Source organism: Eulemur rufifrons, chromosome 13 (assembly GCF_041146395.1).
Source record: "Eulemur rufifrons isolate Redbay chromosome 13, OSU_ERuf_1, whole genome shotgun sequence".
Lineage (NCBI taxonomy): Eukaryota > Metazoa > Chordata > Mammalia > Primates > Lemuridae > Eulemur > Eulemur rufifrons.
The window spans coordinates 1,637,147-1,664,219 of NC_090995.1; the positions used below are offsets into that span (position 1 = coordinate 1,637,147).

The 27,073-nt window shown below is 37.0% G+C and overlaps 1 protein-coding gene across 1 annotated transcript in view; it reads right to left on the reverse strand.

Moving 5' to 3' along the window:
* BANK1 (B cell scaffold protein with ankyrin repeats 1) overlaps nucleotides 1–27,073 on the reverse strand; it is a 193,960-nt gene that overhangs the window by 21,421 nt on the left and 145,466 nt on the right. The window contains exons 8-10 of the mRNA XM_069485451.1: nucleotides 16,471–16,549; nucleotides 12,664–12,951; nucleotides 6,156–6,458 (exon numbers count right to left, since the gene is read on the reverse strand). Of these exons, the coding sequence (XP_069341552.1) occupies nucleotides 6,156–6,458; nucleotides 12,664–12,951; nucleotides 16,471–16,549 (670 nt within the window). The remainder of the gene's footprint in view (nucleotides 1–6,155; nucleotides 6,459–12,663; nucleotides 12,952–16,470; nucleotides 16,550–27,073) is intronic.

A 27,073-nucleotide genomic window follows, 5' to 3' on the forward strand; every position in this document is an offset into this window, starting at 1 on the left:
CGTGTAACTTGCAGAGTAACACAGCCCTAAGCGGCAAAGTCTTAAGTCCGATTCAGTCCATCTGGCTCCACGGTCTTCATGAGCCTCACCCCGCCACGCTGCTGGGCTCCCAGGGCAGACTCCTCGCAATGCGCCGACCCCAGGGAGCATCTTATTTTTGTCTAACTGCTACTTATTTAGAGTTAAAAAGATGCACCCGTTAAAAGTCCTGGTGGAAAATATTGTGAATTCAGGAAATGTTAAGTGAGTAAAAGGCAGTATGTGTGGATAGCTGTTTTATATAGTTTGATACACCTATGATTTCACCTTTGAATGACCATTCTTTAAAGTATTTAAATATTTAAGCTGGCTTAAAAATGGAAATAATCTGGGTCACAGGTGCTAAACAGTGGCACTGTTGAAATTTTTTTTTTTTTTTTCTTTTGAGACAGAGTCTCACTCTGTTGCCCAGGCTAGAGTGAGTGCCGTGGCGTCAGCCTAGCTCACAGCAACCTCAAACTCCTGGGCTCAAGCGATCCTCCTGCCTCAGCCTCCCGAGTAGCTGGGACTACAGGCATGCGCCACCATGCCCGGCTAATTTTTTCTATATATATTTTTTAGCTGTCCATATAATTTCTTTCTATTTTTAGTAGAGATGGGGTCTCGCTCTTGCTCAGGCTGGTCTGGAACTCCTGAGCTCAAACGATCCGCCCACCTCGGCCTCCCAGAGTGCTAGGATTACAGGCGTGAGCCACCGCGCCCGGCCGTAGCACTGTTGAAATTTTAGACTGGACTGTTTGTGGGGGGCTGGCTTGTGCCCTGTGGGCTGTGTAGCAGCGTCCTGGCCTCTGCCCGCTAGATGCCACTAGCATTGTCCCCGTCCTGACAATCAAAATGTCTCCAGATGTTGCCAAATGTCTTCTGAGACGCAAATCGCCCCTAGTTAAGAAATACTGCGGTAGGTCAATTAAACTTCTTACTAAAGATGCACTTAACAAATAGTTTAGTAGCATCACATGTTAGGTGGAAAAAGACCAGAATTCACTCTGCTTCTGAATGGCAATCTAAGTGCGTGATAATATTTGCATTCATTTTCTCAGGTAACGCAAATAATTTGATGTCAGTTCACACCACAGTTGATAATCGCCTCCTTCCCACTTCACTAACGCAAAGGAATTGAATCGTTGGAAGATGAGGCTGGAAAAGTCCATCATTATTATGCCAGTACTCTAGCAGATGGTCTGCAAAGCCTTCTCATGTTTCCTTTAGTGTCTCTGTGCAAACGCCAGGGGATCATGATGTTCTGGTGCGAGAAGGAAGGACAAAGCAAATCAAAACACCTGGGTTCCACAAGCAGCCCCGTCCCCTCCCATGGGAAGTACGAGCACAGTCAGAACGATTGTTCCTTTGCAGAGCGACACCAGCACCCTGTCAAGGAAAGGGGAGATGCAGAGTCACAGGAGAAAGGCAGGAACACGAGGCTTCCACACAGAATGATAACTACGTCACTCTATTCTGAGAGCGCCTGTGATATCCATGCTATGTTCCACAGCTAAATGCTTTGGATAAGGTCACCCAGCCAGAGAGGGGACCCAAGGCACTTGATCTAAGACCTACTTTAATCCACTTGATCATATTTACCAATGAGGACAGAGACCACTCTACCCTGTCCCATTTACAGTGATACAAATTAATTTTCCTAAGAGTTTCTACAAGGTCTTTTTTTTTTTTCTATCCACATTTCAATTGCATTGTACATGATCAATTTCAAGTACAAGTGACTTGCAAGCGGAAAATTTCTGAGAGCAACTGAGTTGTACTTGACATTTTGGGGTCCCAGTAGCTGAGTAGCTCTCAAAAAGGTCATACACAACTTTGTTGCACTGCAAAATGCCAAGGGCAACTCGGTAGCGATTGGAAATTGGAAGGGAAATTATATTCTACCCCAGATCAGTCACATGGACTCTGAAGAAGGATCTTTGTTCTATTAATTGTGTGATGGGAAATGGAAAACTCTCCACTGATGGTGAAAAATTTTACCCAATAGGCATTCATCTCTTTGCATGATTTGTGAATACAGTTTTACGACTGAGCTATCCATGCTATGCCAAGAGCTCATTTTCTTTCCTTGATTTGTCTTAAATCAAGAATTCTGTCACTAAAGAAGACTATAAATCCATGTTAATTCCTGTATATTCTTGAAGCTTAATGTACCTGATCCTTTTCAATATCCCAGGGAGAAAAAAGGAGAGAGAATATGATATCTGAAAAGACAGACTTCAAAAATTTTCTGTTTAAGAAAAATGAGTTATTCTTGTTGTGCTTGTTAACCTAAGATTAGATTTAGTACAACAGCAATGGGATAAAAAAATCAGAAACATATCTCTTGGTAAAATAAACCAACGTGGGTTCAGTTTAGCATTAATAAGTTCTATTTCTAGGGGTGGGGATGGCAGTGATGGTCGAAATAGAGCTTTTCTCACATAAATTGGACTTTGTGAGAACAGAATGTTTAGCTGTATGTGAATATCCCCAAGCGTGGCCCCTCGACCAAATCTAAACTTCACAGAACAAATCCCTTTATTAAGAGGATTTGTTCTGTACAATTTGGATTCACTCAGAAGGCCACACTCAAGGGCCCAGAAGGCCACACGTGGCCCCAAGGCCGCAGGCTGCCCACCCTGGCTTCCCTTCAAATCAGCAGTGCTTTGGCCATGGGGTGGTTTAAAACAGGAGAAATTTAGGAATTAGTGGAGTAATATATTCTTCTGACTATCTTTCAGAGTGTTAATGAAGTCTTCTAGCCACACTGACGTGGACCTTATCAATTATATAATTTTATTTAGTAAATATTCATCAGATAGGCGTAGTTTCTGTTAGCAATTCAGCATTAATCTTGGCAGCAGAGATATAATGATAGGCAAAACCAGGTGAAGTTGATTTCTTCCATCATGGATCTTATGGGTCAGAAGGGAGACATAAGTATTGATGAATGATCCAGAAATAAAGACATCAGTGAAGGTAACATGCAGTGCCACGTGGGAAACAGACTACTGTGGGTCTGACTCCCACCTCTTCCTTTCCCTAATTTTATCACCTTGGGAGAGAAACTGAACTCACTGAATATCAGTTTTCTTACTTCTAAAATGAGGCTATTCCTAGCAACGAGGCGGGACTGCTGCATGAATTAGAAAGTACCATGAAAGTTGCCTGATAATAGATTGAGCCAACTTGTCCCATTAGAGGACAAAGGCCTTCCTTCTCCGTCCACTCCGGCACATCATCTTCCTTAACTTCTGACTCCCCCAGAATCCAAGAGACACGCAGACATTTTCTCTATAATTTAAAGTTATTTTATCCAAGTCATCTTCTGCTCAGAAACTGAACAAAGACAAAGTAGAATTGCTTTTAACTATAATGTGTTGAACATATACTAAATACCAAGTATTGTCCTGGGTATTTACTAATTTCATCTCATTTAAAGATTATAACAATCCTTGGAGTAGGTATGATTTTTATCCCCAATTAACAATGAGAAAATCAAATCTCAGACATGAAGTTTCTTGCTTACGTATTGTCAGCTGAATCTGAATACAGGTCTTTCCCCAAAGTCAACACGGTTTTTCTGTATATGCCTGGTTTTCCTTTGCCTAGTCTCTTTGCTAGTATTTTCTCGAGTTTCTGGAATAGTTAAGTTAGGATTCTGCATCCTGTATTCTTCCTCCATCCTCTCTGTTCTACATCTTTCCCTTTTGGCTACGCTAACGCACCCTGCATATGCCAACATTCTGCTCCCACTTTTGTCTTCTGGGAAGAATTAGGGCAAATTAATGTTCTTCTAATTGAATGGACGGCTTTCTGGGAAATAGTGGCAATTCTATTTAAGAGATCTGCCTGAGCTAGGAAGAAAAAAAAAAAGAAAAGAAAAGAAAAGATGTGATGAAGGACTTTTACCCTGTGAAATGCAAAGAACATCAAGAAAGAATTAGCTGATGAGGCAATGTCTTCCTAATGTGGGAACAGAATGATCAACAATCAATTGCATCAAAGAAGAAAGCAGGAAAGTATATCCCAGTGAAACAGAAAAGAAAAAAAAAAATGCAAGGGGATTTTGGTGACCTCATTTACAATATAGCTTTTGCTACTGATTTGGGATGTGGTGCAAACAACCATACCTGTTTTATATACTTAATTGCAAATACAAACAAAATATAACACTGGTTCCTATCTCCATGTAATACAAATATCATAAGAACAAATTACGTTGTATACTTTAATTAGAAAATGTGTTATAAATGTTGAAGGCTACCAGGCTTGGGATAGGTAGGTGAGATAAATAACCTTTAAAAATTTCTTAGGAACTCAAGATTTCTAAGATTCTTTAAAGTTCTTATGGATGCATATACATATAGGACAGATCATACCACTGCATGTAGGGAACTCTCATAATTAATACACAGAAGGATTTATGATTGGTAATAAATCTTTACATAATTAATAAATAAACAAATGAGAAGAAAATCATCACAATGCACTTATTTAACATGGGGATTATTTGAATGTCTAAAGTAGCCATAGCCCCAAATTCTTTCTTCAATGTTGTGAAAATGAGGCAATCAGCCACGATGGAGATTCATTCATAGAGAGAAATTGAAAGGAAGTAGTTCTGGACACGGGACACAAGGCACAGTGGGTGGCAGGAGTCACACACTAGACAGAAAACAGGGAGAACAAGTTAAATTGTGCATTCTGAATGGCGAAATTCCCCGTCTTCTTTCCACACTCTGATCTCAATGTGCTGGCAACCAGATATGTAAGTGTAGACTAGAGTTAGTTGGATTTTATTCTAGCAAAATGAGAAAGCATAGAATAGAGCTGCATAAACTAACATTTGGGGTTATTCAATGAAAAAACTAGTTACTTACCTCCCTATTACCCTATAGTCCACAAGTTAACAAGTAGAGCTTCCATTCGGGCTTTTGTTGCTTCATTCTTAAACATAAAAGCATAGCTAAGAATAGACATATTTGATGAAAGTGTCAAACATAGCAGATAGAACAAACAAACAGCACATAAAGACAACAGAGACCATATGAGAGCAGAAGAAAAATAAAAGTCAAAACAAAAGATATTTAAAAACCCAAATAAAAACAAAATGAAACAAAACTGTAACAAAGATATTGAATTTCACTTCTCCCCATCCCCTATCTCCCCCCAAAAAGAGAAAAGAATGCTATAAAAAAAGAACAAAGAGATCTTGGAAAACAAGAATATGACTGCCAATAGAAAGATGGGAAGATAAAGCCCAAAACAGAACAACACAACATGGGATTCAATATTTGTGATCCTGAGAAACTCTCTAAGGATTGAAGTATAAAAGATGATGTATCTCGCCAAAAATTTCTAGAATATAACTAAATTCTTGTATCAAGCTATATTTATTTTTTCTATTTAAAAGTATTTCTTGGGATTTAGCAAACTTGTCAAAGAGATAGCAATATCTTAGAGATCACTATGATAGGCAATCTGAGAATTTCTAATTAAAGCTTATTCTCTGCCTTCACAATTTAGATAATTGTTTCAATTCACATTTTACTTTAGCTGAAACATTAATTTTTTATAGTTTTTTGAGAATTATCAGCAGTAGATCACTGTTAAGTAAGTATATTGTACAGTAATAAATAACTATATATAATCACTAAATTTTCTTATACTAATGTCTCAATATATATAGCGTTAGGAATACAATGGTTTCTTTTGAAAATATTAAGCAGAGATGAGTAATTGTGCTTCTCTTAGTAGATTATGCTTCTCTTATATGGTATATATTTAAATGTCCTTGTGTTGTACATTATTTATAGGAGCTGAGCTTCCCTCTTCAAGAATTATGAAGGAGGTATCAAACAGAATTTCTACATATACACTATGGTTTCATGTTCCCTGGATGGTTTGTCAAAATTATCCTTCTTAATGAAAAATTAGAAACTGGTACCCAATCTATCATTCCTATTTTCTTCATTCACTATGTTTCTAAATTTAAAAAAATGGGGCCAAACAACTCACCTGTGACTTGAAGACATTTCTAATCTTTGGAATTTTAGAGCACTAACCACATCACCTATACCCTCCTCCCATACACAAAAGGAAAAAAAAAATCAACAATGATAAAACATTACCTTGAGCTATGTAAGGTGTGGTTTTTTCTTTTGGAGGCATATTTGTGGGTCGGGGTGTGGGGGCAGGAGGTCTGTTTATAATGAAAGACCGACTTCCAGTTTTTTTCTTTATACTCAGACTGGCCAGTATCATGTCGTAGTCACTGTCATCAATCTCAGCAAAAGTGTATGGGTCTTCTTCCTCCTCCTGCTCCTTTTCGTCTTTCTTTTCTTCATCTCCTTTAGGTTCATCTCCTGTTTCTTGTCTTATACCACGATCACACCAGGTTTGACTGCTCTCCATGTGGCCTTCCACCATTGTCCCTGCTAATGAAAAATTTAGACTGTGTTTACTCTTCTATTATATGCATTATTATTGATGTCCATCTACTACTTGCTTGAGCTTCCCAGAGTAGCTTAGTCAAATGCCATGGGATACAATATAAGAGACAAGCTTCTGTCCTCAGAAAAATAATTTATACATTATCCCATAAATTCTAAAGGAAAAGTGAGCTGTATAATGTACTAACATATCCTCCTACAGTTTGTGATTGTTAATTTTATTAAGAAAAACACTTTGATTAAAGCACGGAATAAAATGCTAGCAAAGAAAATTCAACAGCACATCAAAAAAATAATCCAGAACTCTGGCAAAAGGGAGAATATAAAAGTAAATGTAATTCCAGAGAAAAATAATAATCCACCATGACCAAGTGGGCTTCATCCCAGTGATGCAAGGATAGTTCAACATATGTAAATCAATAAATGTGGTTTACCACAAAAACAGAAGCAAAAACATAGACCACATTTAACAAAACTCGGCACCCTTTTATGATGAAAATCCTCAACAAACTAGGCATAGAAGGAACATATCTCAAAATTATAAAAGCCATAGATGATAAACCCATAGCCAACATCATGCTGAATGGGGAAAAGTTGAAAGCATTCCTCTTAAGAACTGGAGCAAGACAAGGGTGCCCACTGTAACCACTTTTATTTGACATAGTTCTGGAAGTCATAGCCATGGCAATCAGACAAGAGAAAGAAATAAAGTGTACCCAAATTGGGAAAAAGGATGTCAAACTATTGTTTTTTGCTAACAATATAATCTTGCACCAAGAAAACCCCAAAGTTTCCACCAAGAAATTCCTGTAATTGATAAATAAATTCAGCAAAGTCTCAGGTTACAAAATCAATGTGCATAAATCACAAATGTCCATAAATCAGTAGCATTTCTATATACCAATGATAAACTGAGAGTCAAATCAAGGACTGAATACCATTCACAATAGCTACAAAGAAAATAAAATATTTAGAAATATACTTAATCAAGGAGGTGAAAGATCTCTACAAAGGGAACTATGAAACACTGAGGAAAGAAATCGGTGAAGACACAAACAAATGAAAAAAAAAATCTTGCTCATGGATTGGTAGAATCAACATTGTTAAAATGTCCATACTACTCAAAGTGATTTACAGATTCAATGCAATCCCCATCCAAATACCAATGTCATATATCACAGATCTAGAAAAATTAGTTCTATGCTTTGTTTGGAAGCAGGAAAGAGCCTGAGTAGCCAAAGTATTCTTAAGCACAAAGAAAAAATGTGGAGGCATCACATTATCAGACTTTAAACTATACTATAAGGCTATCATAACCAAAAGATCATGATACTGATGCAAAAATAGAGACATAGACCAATGGAACCAAATAGAGAACCCAGATAGAAAATGATCTACCTATAGGCAAGTGATCTTTGATAAAGCAGACAAGAATGCACACTGGGGAAATGAAGCTCTATTCAATAAATGGTGCTGGGAAAATTGGATAGCCACATACAGAAGAATGAAACAGGACCCCTATCTCTCAGTACTTACAAAATTAATTCAAAATGGATAAAAGACTTAAATCTAAGACATGAAACCATAAGAACTGTAGAGGAAGATGTAGATAAAAACTCTTCTAGATGTTACCTAAGAATGTATGTCTAAGACCCCAGTGGTAATCACAGCAACAATGAAAATGAATAGGATTTGATTAAACTAAAAATGTTCTGCACAGGTAAGGAAATAATCAACAGAGCAAACAGACAACCTGCAGAATGGGAGAAAATATTCACCAGCTGTGTATCTGATAAAGGGCTAATATACAGAATCTACAAAGAACTCAAGCAAATCAGCAAGACAAAAAACAACCCCATTACAAAGTGGGCAAAAGACACGAACAGAAGCTTTTCAAAAGAAGATACACAAATGGCCAATAAACATATGAAACAATGCTCAATGTCACTAATCATCAGGAAATTAAAACCACAATGAGGCAGAACCTGACCCTAGTTAGAGTGGCTTTTATTAAAAAGTCAAAACCAGCAGATGTTAGTGTGGATGCAGAGAGAAAGGAACGCTTATGCATTGTTGGTGAGACTGCAAATTAGTAAAATCTTTATGGAAAACAGTATGGAGATTCCTCAGAGAATTAAAATTAGACCTAACATTCGATCCAGCAATCCCACTACTGGGCATGTACCCAAAGGAAAAGAAGTCATTTTATCTAAAAGACACCTGCACTCAAATGTTTATTGCAGCACCATTCAGAATTACAAAGATATGGAATCAATCTAAGTGCCCATCAACTCATGAGTGGATTAACAAAATGTGGTATATGTATGCCATGGAGTAATATTCAGCCATAAAAATGGTTGAATTAATGTCTTTTGTAACAATCTGGATGGAAAATGGAGACCATTATCCCAAGTGAAGTATCTAAGGAATGGAAAAACAAACACCACATGTACTCACTATTAAACTGGAACTAACCAATAAGCACATATGTGCACAGAGGGAAATAAAACTCAGTGGAAATCAAGTGGGCATGGGGGGAGGAGGGGAGTGACAAAAACCAACCTAATGGGTGCCATGAACACTCTTTGGGTAATGGGCACACTTATAGCTGTGACTCAAGCATTACAAAAGCAATCCATATAAGCAAAAACATTTGTACCCCCTTTAATACTTTGAAATTTAAGAAAAAGACATGGATTTCTTTGAAATATATAAACATTTTTCACATTTCCCTATTATTTTGTGAATATGATAATATATATAACAATAATAGAGACACATATATGTAAAATGAATGATTTAATATCAGGACAATGGAGTTATAAATCTAAGTTTCAAACTCCAAACACTTTGAAAACTTATATTTTTCAAGCATAATACTCTTAGATTTTCTTTTCTTCATTTGAAGTTGTTTTACCTTTCTTACTGCTTGCACTGGATGTTTTGCCTCAAATTAAATGTCTCTGAAAGTGACAGGGGGAAACAGCCAATGGCACCATCGCTTGGTTTCCCAACAGTTGCTCCCTGGCCATCACAGACTGACCTTCAGACACACAACTCCTCATTTCCACAAGCCACCATGAGCCTTATTCGCAGGCAAAGGACAGCAGAAGTGGGGTTCATGGCATAAAAGGCAGTATGGATAATCAATGGTTTGAGAATTAGTTCATATGAAAAAGAATAAAATCACAGGTTTCAGAAATTTGTATGGTTTTTATATTCAGTACAATGTTTACATATTTTTATGAAAATGTGTAAAGATATTTTAGTAGCAGTTATTTAGAGGACAAAGATATGATATATTTGATTAATACATAAATCGAAAAGAGATTTTATGTCTCTCTATAAGACCAATGAGAGTTTCTTTCTCTCTCTCTCTCTTTTTTTTTTTTTTTCCAATTTGCTCTTTGGTGAGTAAGAATCTGATCCTCCCCCCACCAAAAAAATTAGTTTACCTATGGGGATTTTAGTGGAAAATCTTAGAAGCTAAGGGGAAAGATGAATAGTCGAGCTCAATAAAAGGATATTATTAGGATATTATTAGAGCAAGATTCAGCAATTGTTATATGTAGGTTTATGAGGCGAGGCCAAGGTAAGCTCCCAACAGAGTTTTAAATCTTATTGTTTCAGTTTAACCTAAGAGGTAGTAATTATCTAAATCCCTAGCACTAACTTTAAAATCACCACAACTTGCCTTCTCGCCTGTGAATAATACGGTTCTAAGATTTTGACTTTCTGACTTCTGTTCCACCGACAGCATCACGGGGGAGCCCGGATTAAGTGTGTGGGAACCACTTTACGGTGTTTCATTTTTAGCGGAATGTGTCAGCTCTCTCGCTTTTATGAACTGATTTCCTGAGTTGTTAACTCTGGTTCCCCACCCACCTCTCTTCCCAGCTATTTCTAAAGTTGGGTTTGCACTAGAGATATTACATTTTACTTTTTATTTTCCAGAGTATCCGATGATACTTTTCGGGTAAGAATAGGACCTAAGGCCGGGCGCTGTGGCTCACGCCTGTGATCCTAGCACTCTGGGAGGCCGAGGCAGGTGGATTGCTCGAGGTCAAGAGTTCGAGACCAGCCTGAGCCAGAGCAAGACCTCCGTCTCTACTAAAAATAGAAAGAAATTAGCTGGACAACTAAAAATATATAGAAAAAATTAGCCGGGCATGGTGGCACATGCCTGTAGTCCCAGCTACTCAGGAGGCTGAGGCAGGAGGATCGCTTGAGCCCAGGAGTTTGAGGCTGCTGTGAGCTAGGCTGACGTCACGGCACTCTAGCCCAGGTGACAGACTGAGACTGTCTCAAAAAAAAAAAAAAAAAAAAAAAAATACTGGTATTTTATTTGACACTCACTTCCAATATCAGCTCTATGAAAAGATGAGATCAAAAGTAGCACTGCATATAAAATGTAAAAAAAGAGTTTTGAAATAAAACAGTGGGTTTTATTTGATTTTCCTTGTTACATTTGGTAGTTTTCAGGAGATGTACTACCCAGCATTACATTTGTGTCTCAGTTATCTGGCGAACACTCTGGGTAGAGCAGTTTTAGATCTGCTGACCAACATACCATAGATAGAAATTTACATTAGGAAAAACACGATTGAATATCAGTTCTTTTAAGAGATTTAATCGGACACAAGACAACCTTGCCTTCTGAACAATGAATTTTATTATATAAAATTAGTCGAATCCAGAAATGTGAGAAAAATATGCCAGAATTTTGTTGTCAGTGTACTATGTTTTCTTCCCCCAAAATATTAATATATCTCCTCTATTGATATGTCTCCAAGAGCTTGGGACATAATGAATGAATGAATGAATCAGAGGAGGGCTCCTTAGGTTTCAACACTTTCCACCCCTAATTACAGTGCATGACCTTAGGACGGCTCATGCTGATAAACTCGGGCCTGAGCAGAGACAGAGCCTTCAAGCACACAAATGCTAAAGTTCACTGCATCAAAATTCACTTTTCGAAACAGCGTTTACGTATTAAACACTTTTCAGCCTTCTAGGACTTGACAACTGAAGTATAGTGAGAAACGGGGTTTTGATAATGGGCATTTTTCCCCATCTTTCTTATTGAATTTTTTTCGTAAGAACATTTTATGAATTTGGAAAGTAAATATAAACTAATGATAAAGAACATGCATGATAATTAGTGACCGTAAGAGGAAAACGGGAGCCGGAAGCTTTCCTGGCTGTTGCTAATTCCAGGCAGAGAAGCCCAGTGTGGGAAGGCCCCTGTGTGCCCTCTGCAGGGTTGAAGGTCACCTTCGCACCCTCTGCCTGTCCTCTCCAACTCCCGCACCCGGGAACAGGCCAGCGCCAGCTGTGCTAGCTGCCCTTGAACTTGGGCCATGGACGGGGTGTCCCCAGACCCTGGTGTCAGGGCCCTGTGCAGTAAACCCTTACCCTCTCAGCTCTTCCACAGCTACTAGCCAGTGAAGTGCCCAAGGCCATCTGCAAATCGTCTGTAAAACATTAGCCTTTCCCTCTTGCCTGAAGATTAACAGTATTTTTTTTTTTTTTTTTTTTTTTTGAGACAGAGTCTTGCTCTGTTGCCCAGGCTAGAGTGAGTGCAGTGGCGTCAGCCTCGCTCACAACAACCTCAAACTCCTGGGCTCAAGCGATCCTCCTGCCTCAGCCTCCTGAGTAGCTGGGACTACAGGCATGCACCACTATGCCCGGCTAATTTTTCTATGTATATTTTTACTTGTCCAGATAATTTCTTTGTATTAGTAGAGATGGGGTCTCGCTCTTGCTCAGGCTGGTCTCAAACTCCTGAGCTCAAATGATCCACCTGCCTCGGCCTCCCAGAGTGCTAGGATTACAGGCGTGAGCCATAACAGTATTTTTTAAAAGCAATGTTGTCATTTGCTTTTCCACAGGCTGCCTGAGGTTCATTTTACGTGAAGTCCTACAGACTCCTTTCAAGTTTTATTTCTTTACTTTCTTCAGTGAGACTTTGTTTCAGGAGGGAGAGAGCAGAAAAGAAGGAAGGAACAAAGGAACGGGGTGGTGGCAGATGTCTCTCTCTTCCTGTCCCAGGCCCTGGGCATGAAAGAACAGGAGGAGAGTTGCTCCTGGTTTCCAAAGCTGCTCTTCCCTGCATAGATCTGCCACCGCGCCACATGCTACCTAAGCCTGTCAGAGGTGGCTTTTGTTTTTAATACCTGAAACTGACCTTGCAAAGTGAAGTGAGGCTTTTCCAGCTGGAAGGCCGCAGCCACAGGTCGCGGTGGCGGGGGAGGGGGTCGGCTGCCGGCAGGTGGCTCTTGGGAATTACCCGCTGGGTCGACTCCGGGGATGGACACGTACAAGTCGTCATACTGGTCCTCTGGGGGGCTGCGCTCAGCCTCCTCGTCTGATCCGTCCTCCTTTCCTCCCCCCGCAGGCTCGCCGGCCCCCGCTGCCTCTGCGCCCCGCACGCGCGTCTTCCCACTTTCGTGATGAAACCCGGGGCTCTCTGCGGCTGTTTGCGACGAAGATTGCGTGATGTCAGTTAAACACACCATCTGGAGGCATCTCATATTTGTAAATTCGTGTAGAAACGGTAGTACCGCTAATAAAACTTTTATCACCTGATATCGTGGGAAGCCGGCAAATGCATAACTTTTAGTGAACAGTCATTTATTTCTGGGCTTTTAAAATACCCACCAAAGTAACAAAGCTTCATTATATCTTGCTACATCAGTATATGACACACTCATGCATATAATGACATCATGATTGTAGAGTTATTGGTCGAGCAGATTCACATATATTCGATAGTATCCTTGCATTTTTATTACAAAACATTAACTGACCTAATAAAGTAAGTAATAAGCGATAGGAAAGGTAAAGAAAAGGGAAAAGAAATAAACCTTGTAAATAATGATCGCAAATTAATCTGTGACTCTTATTTAATTATTTTAATATATGTTTATATACATATTAATTTTTATAGCTGCTATGCTAATTTCATAGTTTATTATGATAAATTGATTACAGACATTATATTAGTTTTGAAAACATTACTTGGACGAAAGGTTAATATTTTTTGATGGGGAAGGCATCCAAATCACCAATGGTAGGCAAATTTTTCAGAGGCTCAGTTTTTTCACATATAAAATGCATTCTGTCCTAAAATTTAACCAAAAGATTCAAATTCCCTCTACTCAAAGAACCATGCCATCATTTTTTTTATATGATATACAATAAATGCTCTTTAACCATGCAGGAAGAAAATAGAAAAAAAAGATATTATAATATAAGAACTAAATCTTCAAAAATTTTTTATTATATTTTCTATATAAAAACTTTCTCAAAATAAAGGATTCAAAACAATTTAAAACAGACTTTTGGAACTTCTAAACAGACTCTGGAACTTCTATAACAGACTTTAGAATATATGAATTGTTGTATTATCAATGCAAGTAATGGTGTTGAAATGTTGCTAAACTAAAATATATCTAAAAAAACCAGACATCAGAGTGTAGAGAAGGAATTTATTTTAAATGAAGAATTACATTGTTGGAATTTTTCTAAAATAGGAGAAAAATTAGTCATGTAGAAAAATATTGCTGATGAAGGTAGTCCGCATTACTACCCAAAATTTTCTTTTCTTTTTTCTTTTTGTCTTTCATGTGAGAAAGAAGATATCATTTCCAGAGTACTACAACTGAACCAAGATGGGCACAGCAGATGTACGTTCATTTTTGCACAATCTGTCTACACAGATATCATTCATCTTTCTACTCTTAACACAAAACACTGCGCCTGAAAAAGAGGAGCATCTAGAAATGTTGATGGAGGAGAAGATGGAATGAGTGAAAAATCATTGCTCAGGCTAGCAAAGGGACGTCACTGTTTCACTCTGGGCAAATCAGTCAACTTATAATTATATTCATGCTATAGGAAATTACTCCTAGCCACACCTCTGTTCATGTATTCAGTATTTCTTAATCCTGAACAAACTACAGTGTCTCCATGCTACTTGTATAATATGCCCAGACCTGGAACGCAGACCTGAAAAGTCTGGGTTGGTGGGTCGGTGGGTTTCAACATGCTTCTGACTTTGAAATCTGCTGACTTCGGACGTTCTATGCTTCACCCCCTCTCTCAGGAAAGAGCCTGGGCCTGAGCCCGGTCACACGGTGCTTCAGATACCAGAGACTCCACAGTTCCAAACTGTAGAAATGAGACTTTTCTTTACAAGGAACCAAAATAATGTTTTCTTACAGAGTCAGTTCTTCTGAAAATTAAATGTCATGATGAATATAGTCATTATCAATAATGACCTTTATCATCATTTTGTATTGTCATTAAAAATGATAAGATATATAACTTTCAAACTTGGTGCATTAGTCCATTAATTTAATAGTTAGCATTTTTGTATTCTGCAATGATGTTTGAAGGAGTTTACTAATTTTGCTGAAGCATGCTAGTTAAGTCTTTTATTAAATAATTACATTTAATTTTATTTGATTTGTAGCTCAGCCTGCCATTTGAAAAACCTGTGGCCGATAATGTTTAATTGAGCTTAGACTAGGTACTGTTACCAATGCTGGAGATACAATAAAAACAAAAACGTCCTGATCCCTTTAAGAATATACTTTAGAAGGAGAGGACAGGCAATAAACGACAATCAGATATAATAAATAAAATATAACTTTAAATATTGTTAACTGCAATGAAGAAAAAAAGCAGCAAAAGGGAATTTAAAAGCAATCACAGAAGAGGGGTCTTATTATGAAGGAAGAAATGACGAAGCCAGCGACGTGGGTTTATGCAGGAAGTGCAGAGAAGGAGCTCATGCCCCGAGGCAGGAGCATGCTTGCTGCGTGAGATGGCAACAAGCCAGGGAGGGGTCAGAGATGGGACCAAAAGATCATCTAGGGACTTGCAGGTGATGAGAAGGATTATGAGTACAATGGGAAAGTGTTGGAGGGACTGGAATAGAAGAGTAATTAGTTCCTCCAGGAAGCATAGAACATGAGGGGCAGCAAAGGGAGAAATTGCTACTGTAGTGTTTCTTGGCAATTGTAGTACTATTGACATTTTGGACTGGATAATCCTTTGTCGTGAGAGCCTGTCCTGAGCCTTACAGGATATTTAGCCTTTCATTTCTCTACTGTGATACTGCAACAATCCAGCGGAGAGCTGATGATAGCGCAGACCAGCATAAATAACAGTGAAAGAGGAGAGACATGCTTAAGTCCTGGCAATATTTTGAAGGTAAATGAACAGTATTGTATGACAGATTGGATACGGGGCAGGAGAAAAGCAAAAAAGCCAAGATGAATCCAAGAATTTGAAATGATTTGAACAAAAGAGGGAAGGCGTTTTCAGGTACTGAGATGGGGAGTCAGCAGGGGGAGAGGTTTGGGAACGGAGGCAAGCAGGGTTTCCAAAATTGTCATCTGTGAGATGCCTATCAGACATGCTGGTGAAGAGGCTGAGCAAGCCGTCGCAACCTGGTGGAACTTGGCGTAACAGGGAGAGAGTTTACATACGTGTAAGAACACTGCATTAGTCTTCAGACATTGGAATATATTAATAGAATTACAACTATTAGAGCCAGGGAAGACCTTAGCGTGTCCTAGTCTAACCATCTCATTTCCTAACTGAGAAAACTAAGGTCTGCAAAGAATGTGGTTATGTTTAAAAAAAAAAAAAACAAACAAAAACGAAAAAATATAGTTACAAAATAGAGTATTTATAGCAATAGGACTTGTGCATTCTCTTCGGGAAGGAAAAACTACTGTTTGATTATTAAACCTTGAGCTTATTACACATATTTAAATTAGCAATATAATGTAGTGTAATATAATGTAGCAATATAATCAGCAATATAATGTAGCTAATATAATGTAGCAATATAATCTCTACCTTATTATAGATTAAAAGCCATTCAGTTAATTACCTTTCCACATTGTCTTCAGCTTCCTTTTCCGGTTACACATACCATAACATAAAAGTCACTTATATACATAACATATGGAAAACTTACAAGGAATGTATGTGGAAAATGAGATAATATCCTGTTCATAATCATTTTCTTGCTCATAATTTCTGCCCATTTCTTGGATCTGAAAAAAAGAATGTAATTTTCAATAATATGCATTAACCTTAATAAATCTGCATTTGATGCCTGTGCAAATAAGAAGCAGTTTTAAAGTTTTTATTTAAATACTTTATTATGTTACAGATCGATAATATATTTGTGCCATCTATAAGTGCTCAATGACACATAGTACTAAAATAATAACTGGGGAAATAGAACGTATGTAATAAACAATAAATTAATGTAAAATGAAACTTACTGCAACTACTTTAAAATGCAAAGAAAGCAATAATCATAAAATTTAAGGGCAATAAAGAACTTCTGAATAAAATTAGACACAACTATTTTTCTTAAAGAGCTATGAGCATTGCTTCTCCTCTAACATTCTGTATCTTCTACAGTTCAAAAGATATTCTTAATTACATCGAGTATTACAATACAGTGAAAGACAATAACATAATAAAGTGTTTTCTCTCCATCTTTAAAAACAAGAAAGAAACTGAGTAAGGGTATTTCTGTTTGTCTTTCTGAAATAAGTTCCACTACCTGTTCTTAGAAGACAAAATTAACTGAGAAAGGACAGAAACCTCTTATCCTCAGAATTGCTAGTGTTCGTTTATAATCTCTGAAGGTGACATAAAGTCTACAGTTATGGAGCATACTGATGCTCACAGAGAAAGCTAAACAACACCAGTGAGAGTTCCATTTGTGCAAAAGCATCTAGGGAAAGAGATGGCGCTTAGCTGGATTTAACATAGGTCACATTTTGTTACCATAACTTCAAGTGACTATTCAAATGATTTATGGTTTTGTTCTTAATAAAAGTGACCGAAATGATTAGGCAAGTGCTGTGCATTTGGAATGTCCCTTTAAGAATACGAAGCATCCTTCATGATAAATTGGAAAATAAAAATATAATACAGAGGATCAATGGAACAAAAAGTTGGTTCTTTGAAAATATAAACAAAATTGACAGACCTTTTGCTAGATTAATCAAGAACAGAAAAGATCCAAGTATGTTCAGTCAGAAATGAAAAAGGAGACATTACAACTGATACTGCAGAAATACAAAACAACATCCATGAATACTACGTAAATCTTGATGCACGTAACTAGAGAACATACAGGAAATGGATAAATTCCTGCAAACAAAAAGCTCCCAAGACTGAAACAGGAAGAAATAGAACTCCTGAATAGACCAATAATGAATAGTGAGATTGAAACGGTAATAAAAACCCTCCCAAGATCAAAAATAAAGCCATGGGCCAGATGGATTCACAGCTGAATTCTGTCAGACCTACAAAGAAGACCTGGTATCCATACTACAAAAATTATTCTGTAATATTGAGAAGGAGGGAATCCTCCCCAACATATTCTATGAAGCCAGTACCACCTTGATATCAAAACCAGGAAAGGACACTAGAAAAAAAGAAAAATACAGACGAATATCCCTTATGAATATAGATGCAAACATCCTCAATAAAACACTAGAAAACCAAATTCAACAGCACATGAAAAAAAAATATTAATCCACCAGGACCAACTGGGCTCCATTCCAGGGAGGTAAGGATGGTTCAACATATGTAAATCTATAAATATAATTCACCACAGAGACCATATGATCATCTCAACAGACGCAGAAAAAGCATTTGAAAACATTCAGCACCCTTTCATGATAAAAACGCTCAAACAAACTAGTCATAGAAGGAACATATCTCAGAATTATAAAATCCATAGGTGACAAACCCACAGCCAGCACCATATTGAATGGGTAAAAGATAAAAGCATTCCCACTAAAAACTAGAACTAGACAAGGATACCCACTGTCATCACTTCTATTCAACATAGTGCTGGAAGTCCTAGCCAGAGCAATCAGGCAAGAGAAAAAAATAAAGTGTATCCAATCAGAAAAGAGGAGGTCAAACTATTGCTCTTTGCTGATGATATGATCTTGTATCTAGAAACCCTAAATATTCCACCAAGAAACTCCTGGAGTTGATAAATAATTTCAGCAAAGTCTCAGGATACAAAATAAATGTACATAAATCAGTACCATTCCTATAGACCAATAACACTCAAGGTGAGAGTCAAATCAAAGACTCAATACCATCCACAAGAGCTACAAAGAAAATAAAATACCTAGGAATATACTTAACCAAGGAGGTGGAAGATATCTACAGGGAGAATTATAAACTCTGAGGAAATAAACCACAGAGGATACAAATAAATGAAAGCCCGAAGGAATTTATTAATTTTCTTTATTTAAAGAAACAATAATGTGCAGAGAAGCACCATGACCCCTCATTTCCAGTGGAATTTTGTAAATAAACATATTTTAAGCATTTTTCTAGTGCGCCTGATGTAGTAACTCATTTTATATTTCCATTATATTTTCCCTTTGGTAGATTTCACTGAATGGTAATACGAAAAATCATGTAGCTTTAGTAGAAGGTTTGACATGACTGATATTTTTATGGTTTGGTATTAGAATCATTGTTTAATATAGCTATTCTTTGTTTCCAATTAGCCTGACCTATATATTTCATAAGGTAGGTTAAGAATGTATTTTTAAATATCCATAGTACTCTCTAAACCATATCAACGAATTTTTTACTAATTGAATAACAGGAATGATTTTCAAGGATTTCAGGAATTGTACAAAAATTACTATATATTGTTCACCATCTTCGGCATTATGAGCTCAAAATCATTGTGAATTAATAAGAGACACCGGGAAAAATGTGTAGATGCCTGTGCATGTATACTGAGGTTGATACCTAATAGAATCATTTTTTTTATCATAACACCCTTAAGCCATATGACATTTCCACAAAAATATAAACCTAACCCAAGAATGTCTGAAAGAAACCTTCTTCCAAATTAAGAAAAAATAGCCTACTTTGACTAATTTGAGCACTTTTGTAAATAGTATGTACAATTGATACTTTGTATAATCAGGCTATGAAGATATTAATTGTTTTCTCAAGAATAAGAGGATCTTAGAAATATTTATGCTAAAAACCAAATGCTTCTTTTTGGGGTTCCTTACACTTACAATCATATTTATTTTGAAAACCATGCTAGAGCTAATGATATATTAATAACTGTTTAATAAAATCAATGATGGCTTCAGAGACAAGTTTCACGGCACGCTGAGATCTAATCACTTGAATGCTTGGCTGTGTGGTGTGGTGGACAGACCATGGACTTGACAGTCAATTTAAGAACAAATCACAGCTCAATTATTTATTAGCTGCTGTGTGATATTGGGTGAGATCCTTAACTCCAAGCCTCAATATTAGACCATGCAAAATCTATATAGTAATATCTATGTCATCAGTTTGCTGGAAGGGTTAAGTTGGAATAATGTAAGAAAAACACACATCACATCTTCATAGCAAGGGCCCAATAAATGTAATCTGCACATGTTGGAATTTCCTTCATTGTACAAAACAGACATCTACTTTTTGGCAAGCATGCTTTCTTTTTCTGGGGCTAGAGTTTGACTTTATTCATTCGTCAAGTATGTATGTAGGACTACCACATGCTAAATACTCTGTTAGCTCTTAAGGAAAGTAAATTAAAAATAGAAAAAGAGACACAATTCCCACCTGAAAAACATCACATTTTGATTGGAAGAGGAAGATAAATAAAATGATTAGAATACAATATTTTACTTATGTCACTACAATAAACTCAGTCCTTTTAGCTGAAACGGAAAATAAAGAAATAGATAATCAGGGCAAAAGTCTTATCCATTTGCTTTTGGGTGAGGAGATTGGATTAAAACTTATCTTTGTGCTTACACTGATTCTCACTTGTCGAAATGAAAGGTCAAGATTAAATGACAAAATCTATTAGTTAAATAGGCTCAATGTAATATTTCCACCTATCGATAATCCTTGCAACACACAATGTTTATTAAGATTAAAATCAGACATTATCAAAGATAAACTAAAAAGAGAACTTCTTGATGACTGAGGTATATCAAGCTCCACATGGCTTCGGCATCTGGTCCTGTACAAACTGATCATAATATTCAGATTCTGAGGGAGTGAATAAAAACAATCTTCACATGGCAGTTGGATTCCAGATCATTTTATGAGACTCTGATTGGCCCAACTCTTGTCCAACTTTCCACAGTGTTGATTTTAAATGATTTTACCAGCTTTTAAAACACATGGCAGTCTGTGGGATGAGAAGACAACATATGCTATAAGAGTAACAAATTGACCTTGTAATATTTTAAATATTACCCCAAATGAATGTACTCGGCTAAAGAAGCTGAGATAATATTCAAATGGAAATAACAGAGATTATTCTTACTACACGTTAAGAATAAATGACCAATATTATACTAAAGCCACAAATATAGAGTCCCAAAAATAAAATTTTAAGGGCACATTGTGACAGTGTAATATCTTAGCTCTAATGACATCTTTTAATGTTTGCCCTTAGGTAGTCTAGGAATATGGCCTAAAAGCAGATTCATATCACTTCCCATGAAAGTTTCTTTTTATACTATAGAAATTAAAATGCTGAGTGAACAAAATGAAATAGGGACTCCATCCTTGTCCATTAATAAAGATCTGTAGAGGAAATACAGAATGCCACTATGTCAAAAGTATAAATTATTATGCTGCTTTGAATATCCCAATCAATCCAAATTTTTAAAACACACTTTAATTTGGAGAAAACTACACAGAAAGTAAATAATAGATGCAATTACATGTTTCCAAGTCAGTAGACTGAAGTTAGAGAAGAGGAACTCAGGATTGCATTTATGTAGACTATTGCAAAGAGCCAATTCTTTTCTTTTTTTTTGTTGTTTCTTCTGAAGCTTTGATAATTTAAGTAAGGGTCAAAGAGAATCAAATGTGCAAAAACAAGCCAAATAATAAAAGACTAGCATTGTCATCATAGCATTTATCTCAAACAGAGGAGCAAGTGGCTTCTGAAATTCAAGCCAGAAGCAAACATAAAATACCACTTAGAGACCTAGCAATTTCCCTCAAAGTTTATACTCTTTAGTTGTTAGATAAGTGTCATTTGACAAATGAAATAAAAGACACTTGAAGTTTCTATTATCACTAGTATCAGAAAATAAGTGTTATTTGACAAATTAAATAGAGAGATTCTTAAAACTTATATTTGTTGCAAATCTATTCCCAGTAAATGTTCGCGTGGCTGAAATAATCCCTAGCTTCCAAATACAAAATGAGAAGTATCAATTCTTATTGATCAGAGTATTTAAAATATGAAAAATCTACAGGTAAAAAAGGTAAATCATAAATTCAATGAAGACATAGTGGAAGAATAAGGGAACAGACACGCCTGGAGCTCTGACTTGGGGGGACAGGCAGTACATGGGCAACGTATGTAACCTGCAATTCTGTATCCCCCATAACAATAAGATGAACTAAAAAAAAAAATTTGAGGGCAAGTAACAATTCATAGGGCATTATTCCTGTGGGGGAAAATTATAATAGGTAAGATTATACAAAAGGTCCACATGTCTATATCTCTCTTTATACATAGATATGTATCCATCGTTCACCACATTCATCCCCTCCCAGCTTGCCAGAGTCCATCAGACAACCTTTCCTATCACACTTAACTTTGGTGAGTATATTTGTAGGATCTGTCCTCTTAGATTTTACCTAAATGCAGATCTATTTAAGGAACATTATTTCTCAACAAAAATTCATTTTATGCACCAAAATAACCAAAAACTACCATAGAATAAATTTGATAAGTTGATACTAGAAAAAATATGTTAAAAGTAAATTTGCAGCAGATTTAAGGTAAAATACAACGGAAAACTTTTCTAGTAGAAGAAACAACACTGTGATTAAAGAAATATACTTCCCCTACACCAGCATGTAGAAGCAAAATAGAAGAGAATCCGTAAAACCAATAAGCTCACTTTGGAAGAAAAATATCAGAAATCTGAAATTTTAAACTTGTAATGATGAAATAAATTTTGTTCTGTGGGGGCTCTAACCGAGGCTGATTATGTTCTGCAAACCCTGTGCCACGAGCTCAGCCCACCTCATTCTGCCACCGAGAATCACACAACCTCCTCGTTGTGAACTGACAGCTTAGCATTTTAAAACTTCAAGTGATTTACTAGACATATTGCAGCGACTTTTAAAAATACTTCCTAATTTTCATAGCCATAGCCTAAACCAAATCAGGATGCGTCTAACAGAAAATCAGTGTGTCTAATATCCATCTTAATTTGGAAGTGACTCCTGTGAATGTGTAGCCTTACATGAAGTTTAAACAAATTTGTGCAGATTAACTTCAGCTTTAGCGTTACATAGCTTTTGAGAGGGATTTTTCTGGTTCCAGACGTAGACAGCTGTTCATTTCCAAATGGTGAGGCCATGGCATTTGACGGAAGGATGGTTTCACAATAAGATATGTGTAAATTTAAAACAGTCTCTTTAAATTCAAAACAAAATTCATGTGACAATTGATAGAGGATTAATGTTATTCATTTTGTCTGAAAGTGCCTCTGAAATAGTTTAAAATTCTATAAAAATGAAATAGCTTTATAAAATAGCTTTAGCACATATAAGCATAACATTGAAATAGTGGGTCACATCTAGTTTTCTATTAATAGCATATTCTATGTTAACATTTTGTCTAGATATTAGAACAACTGTACCTTGTTATGGATCCTGTAATTAAACTAGTAAGGTAAGGACTCAGTTACTTTATCTGGGCTTTGCATTTATTAACAGCTAAGCTAAGTGAATAGATAAAAAATTAATTGTTGTACCCGGAGTGTGAGGACATTTTGAAGTTTTATAAAGATTTATTTCTCACTAAAATGTTGAACTGCTTAGAAATTCATCAAACTAAAGCAATTTCAACTCAGTTTAGGCAAAGTTCAATCTTCAGAGAATTACAACAACAATGGCAATTTTATTTACTTATTTTAAAAATACATTGAGAACCTACTAAATATCAGAAACTGGGTTAGGCAATGGGAATATAAAGAAGGATAAGTTCAACTTCTCTTAGAAAACACAGATATATACATCCACATTTATAATATATATGAGAGGTACAATCATATTACCACAACTAACAATTTACATAATATTTGCTATATACCAGACGTTGGTCTAAGGTCTATACTTATTTATATTAACTTATTTAATCTTCAAAACAATTTTCTGAGGTAGGTTTACCGTTGTAATCCTCATTGAATGAATGAAAAAATTAGGCACAATGAGGTTAAATGACTTTCCCAAGGTTACAAAGCTAATGTCTCTACTGGGGCCCAAAACAATAAGGGAAATAATGAAATAAGAATATACAAGGAAGAATGTGCCAAGTCACCTAGCAGTACTATGAATCGAGAGCCAGACTCATAGGAGAGACTGCTGACAGAATTTTCCAAGAAATGCACAAGCCCAGGGTGGTAGCATTTGAGACATCTTTGAAAGATGATAAAACATTCAAAAGCAGGGTAGATTCACAATCTCAAAGATGTGGAAACAACCCAAATGCCCATCAATTCATGAGTGGATTAGTAAAATGTGGTATATGTATACCATGGAGTATTACTCAGCTATAAGGAATAACGGTGATATAGAATCTCTTATGTTCTCCTGGATAGAGCTGGAAGCCATTCTACCAAGTGAAGTATCCAAGAATGGAAAAATAAGCACCACATGTACTCACCATCAAATTGGTTTCCCTGATCATCACCTAAGTGCACATTTGGGAATAATATTAATTGGGTGTCGGGCAGATGTGGAGGGGAGGGGATGGGTGAATACCTACATAATGAGTGTGATGCGACTGTCTGGGGGATGGACACGCATGAAGCTCTGACTTGGGGGGGTGGGGAGGCAAGGGCAATATACATAACCTAAACTTTTGTACCCCCATAATAAGCTAGGGTAGAGACAGGGCAGGGCATCGTGGGCAGTTAAAGCCAAATAATCGAAGTGCGGATGTGGGAGGCTGCAGGTCGTGCTGGTAGACCAGGAGTCTTCCAGCGTGGCTGGAGGGTAGGAGCAAGAGACACCTGTCTGTGGGGCACAGATAGGGGACCCCAGTTGTTTTTGCTGTTTCCTCACCGCTTTCCAGCATGCGGGTCCAGCAGCCAGAGTCGAGCTGTTTGCCAAAACTGCCTACAGAGCACACACTGGGTAAGTGCTGTATCGGCTGCTGCCTGAGTTAGGAGGGAGCAGAAGGCCCACTCTCAGCTGCCAGAGAGGAGATGGGCAAAACAGCACTAATGGCATTTGAAAGCAAGAGCGAGGCATCACAGCACCGTGGCACACAGGTGCCAATGCAGCAGCGCTAATGGAAAGGCTGGGGCCCGGGGCCAGGAAAAGCAGGTGAGCCTTAGCAAGATGACTCTGCTGCCTCCGCCTGCAAAAGAGCCAAGTGTGTTTTGAGAGCCGGGAGACAGCCACAATCTTACACTTGGCTTCGATGCAAATACAGTGAAAGTATCTTCTGCATGTTTCTTGTGCTCTGAGAAATAACCGATGAGGTGAATGGAGATATGTTATAATCAGAGGATGTTGCTTTAGGCCCAGTCTTAAAAAAAAAAAAAAACGAAAAAAAAAAAAAACGGAAAAAAAAAAACCTGTTGTAAGATGAAAACGCTGCAAGTAAGAACATGCGGGTTTCACAGTGCTATAGTCTGATGCGTTAAGGGTCTGCATCTCATTGGTAGCACAGAACTAAAGTGTGTCTGGCTATTCCTTCCAAACCCACCTCAAGCAATACATGCAATTACATGTTACTATACTTATATCACAAATGCGATAACAGAGGCTGAGAAGTTTTGTTAATGATTTGTTATGATCACTAGATGCAGTGAGTTTCTTGTAATCGGAGTTTTATCTACAACTCCTTTCTCAGATATATGTGACGTATCAAAGCACTAACCTCTATTTTGCTGTCAAACAGGAAGAGATGCAGATTCCATGATTTAGGAAGACCTTGATGACAGTTCTCTATATGTATAAAACAATGAATGGTTTTCAAAGCAGTTTCACACTTATGACACTCCTCCTATCAACCCAGCAAGACAGGGAGGGGGCATCCTGCAGATGGGATATTAAGACAAAGGGATGTTGGTTTGTTCACGCTCCATAAAGTAAAAAGCAGATATTCACATCCAGAATAACTCAGGGCTTTGGGATCTGTATGTTGTGAATCCAAACCCAGCACGCTTTACACTGTAACATGAGGCTTTCTTCCCGTGTCAAAACCACCTGTACTGTGGACAGGTGACGCTTACAGAGACACAGTAAAAGATAATAGATTTTGGGAAACAAAATTTCTTACTAAACAAAGAAATCACGTTTGACTATAGCTTAAAGTTCTACTCCATAAATGAGAAGGAAAGTTTAAAAATTTATGTTGGTAGTAAAAACAAATTTGAGATTCATATCTTCTATTTCTGACTAATAAAGGGATATTCTAAAGAGTAAGAATAAGGGAGAAAATTTTGGAATTAATTCAACAAAATTTAGTAATCAATTAAAATCATCTGATACAGGTCAGGAGGAAGGATGACCACTATGATTTTAAAGACATTAAAAGAGGATGCCGAATATTCCTAATGATACTAGAACAGAAAAGTCTGTATTTTACTATTTCTTTGCCAGCAATTGAATTTTCCAGAACTTGTTACCCTTTTCAGAGGAGAAACATTTTTATCAGGTAGACTTTGCCTATCTTTTGGTAGATGTAATTGATATGGAAAAGTATAATTCCACACATTATAGTTACTTTTCTCTAAGTTTTGTGACAAGAAGATTAAAATTAATTTTAAATTGTGGTTTCAGATTACCTTGTTTCCCTGGCCGCATCACCACAGCAAATTTTATGTCCATGCTTGCTTTCTTTTTCCCAGATTTTTAGCTAACATTTCAAAAATGTCCAAGCACTTAGCGTTTTAGCTCTGATGATGCTTGAACACAATACCCACAATAATTATCAACTCTTCCAGCACAAAGCCTACTGCCGGGGCATTGGCTGAAACAGAATTGTCAGATCTGTGTTTCTCTCTTTTCATTCTTTTTATCTGGTCAAATAACAGCTGTCCAGATAAGCGTTTTCACTTTATCAAACACCTACCACATTCTGATCCAGATTTAGGTATTATTTTAGGGACTAGATTTTTTTTTAACCTTATAACATTCTTTTTCAAACTTGTCCATTAGCTCAATGTTTTCTTACTTGTTCTTTCAGTTTTAAAAAGAAATAAATATAGACCACAGAAGGATGTGCTTTTACATAATGAAGTAATAATCTTTGCTGCCACCTATAATGTAGTTTGCTGAGACACTTGCATGATTCAGGTGACCACTGTGTCACTCTTCTATGAATCAGAGCCGCAGTAGCTAGAAAAGTGTGGGCCAGGTTTACTAAAGATAAAATTACAGTAATACGTCAGTAAATTAAATAGATCACATATCATAGAAAGATTATCTGTCATGCAGACCAGAGAAAAATGAATTAAAGATGATGACATCTTATCCAAAACCACCTAATATTTGTGAATGGC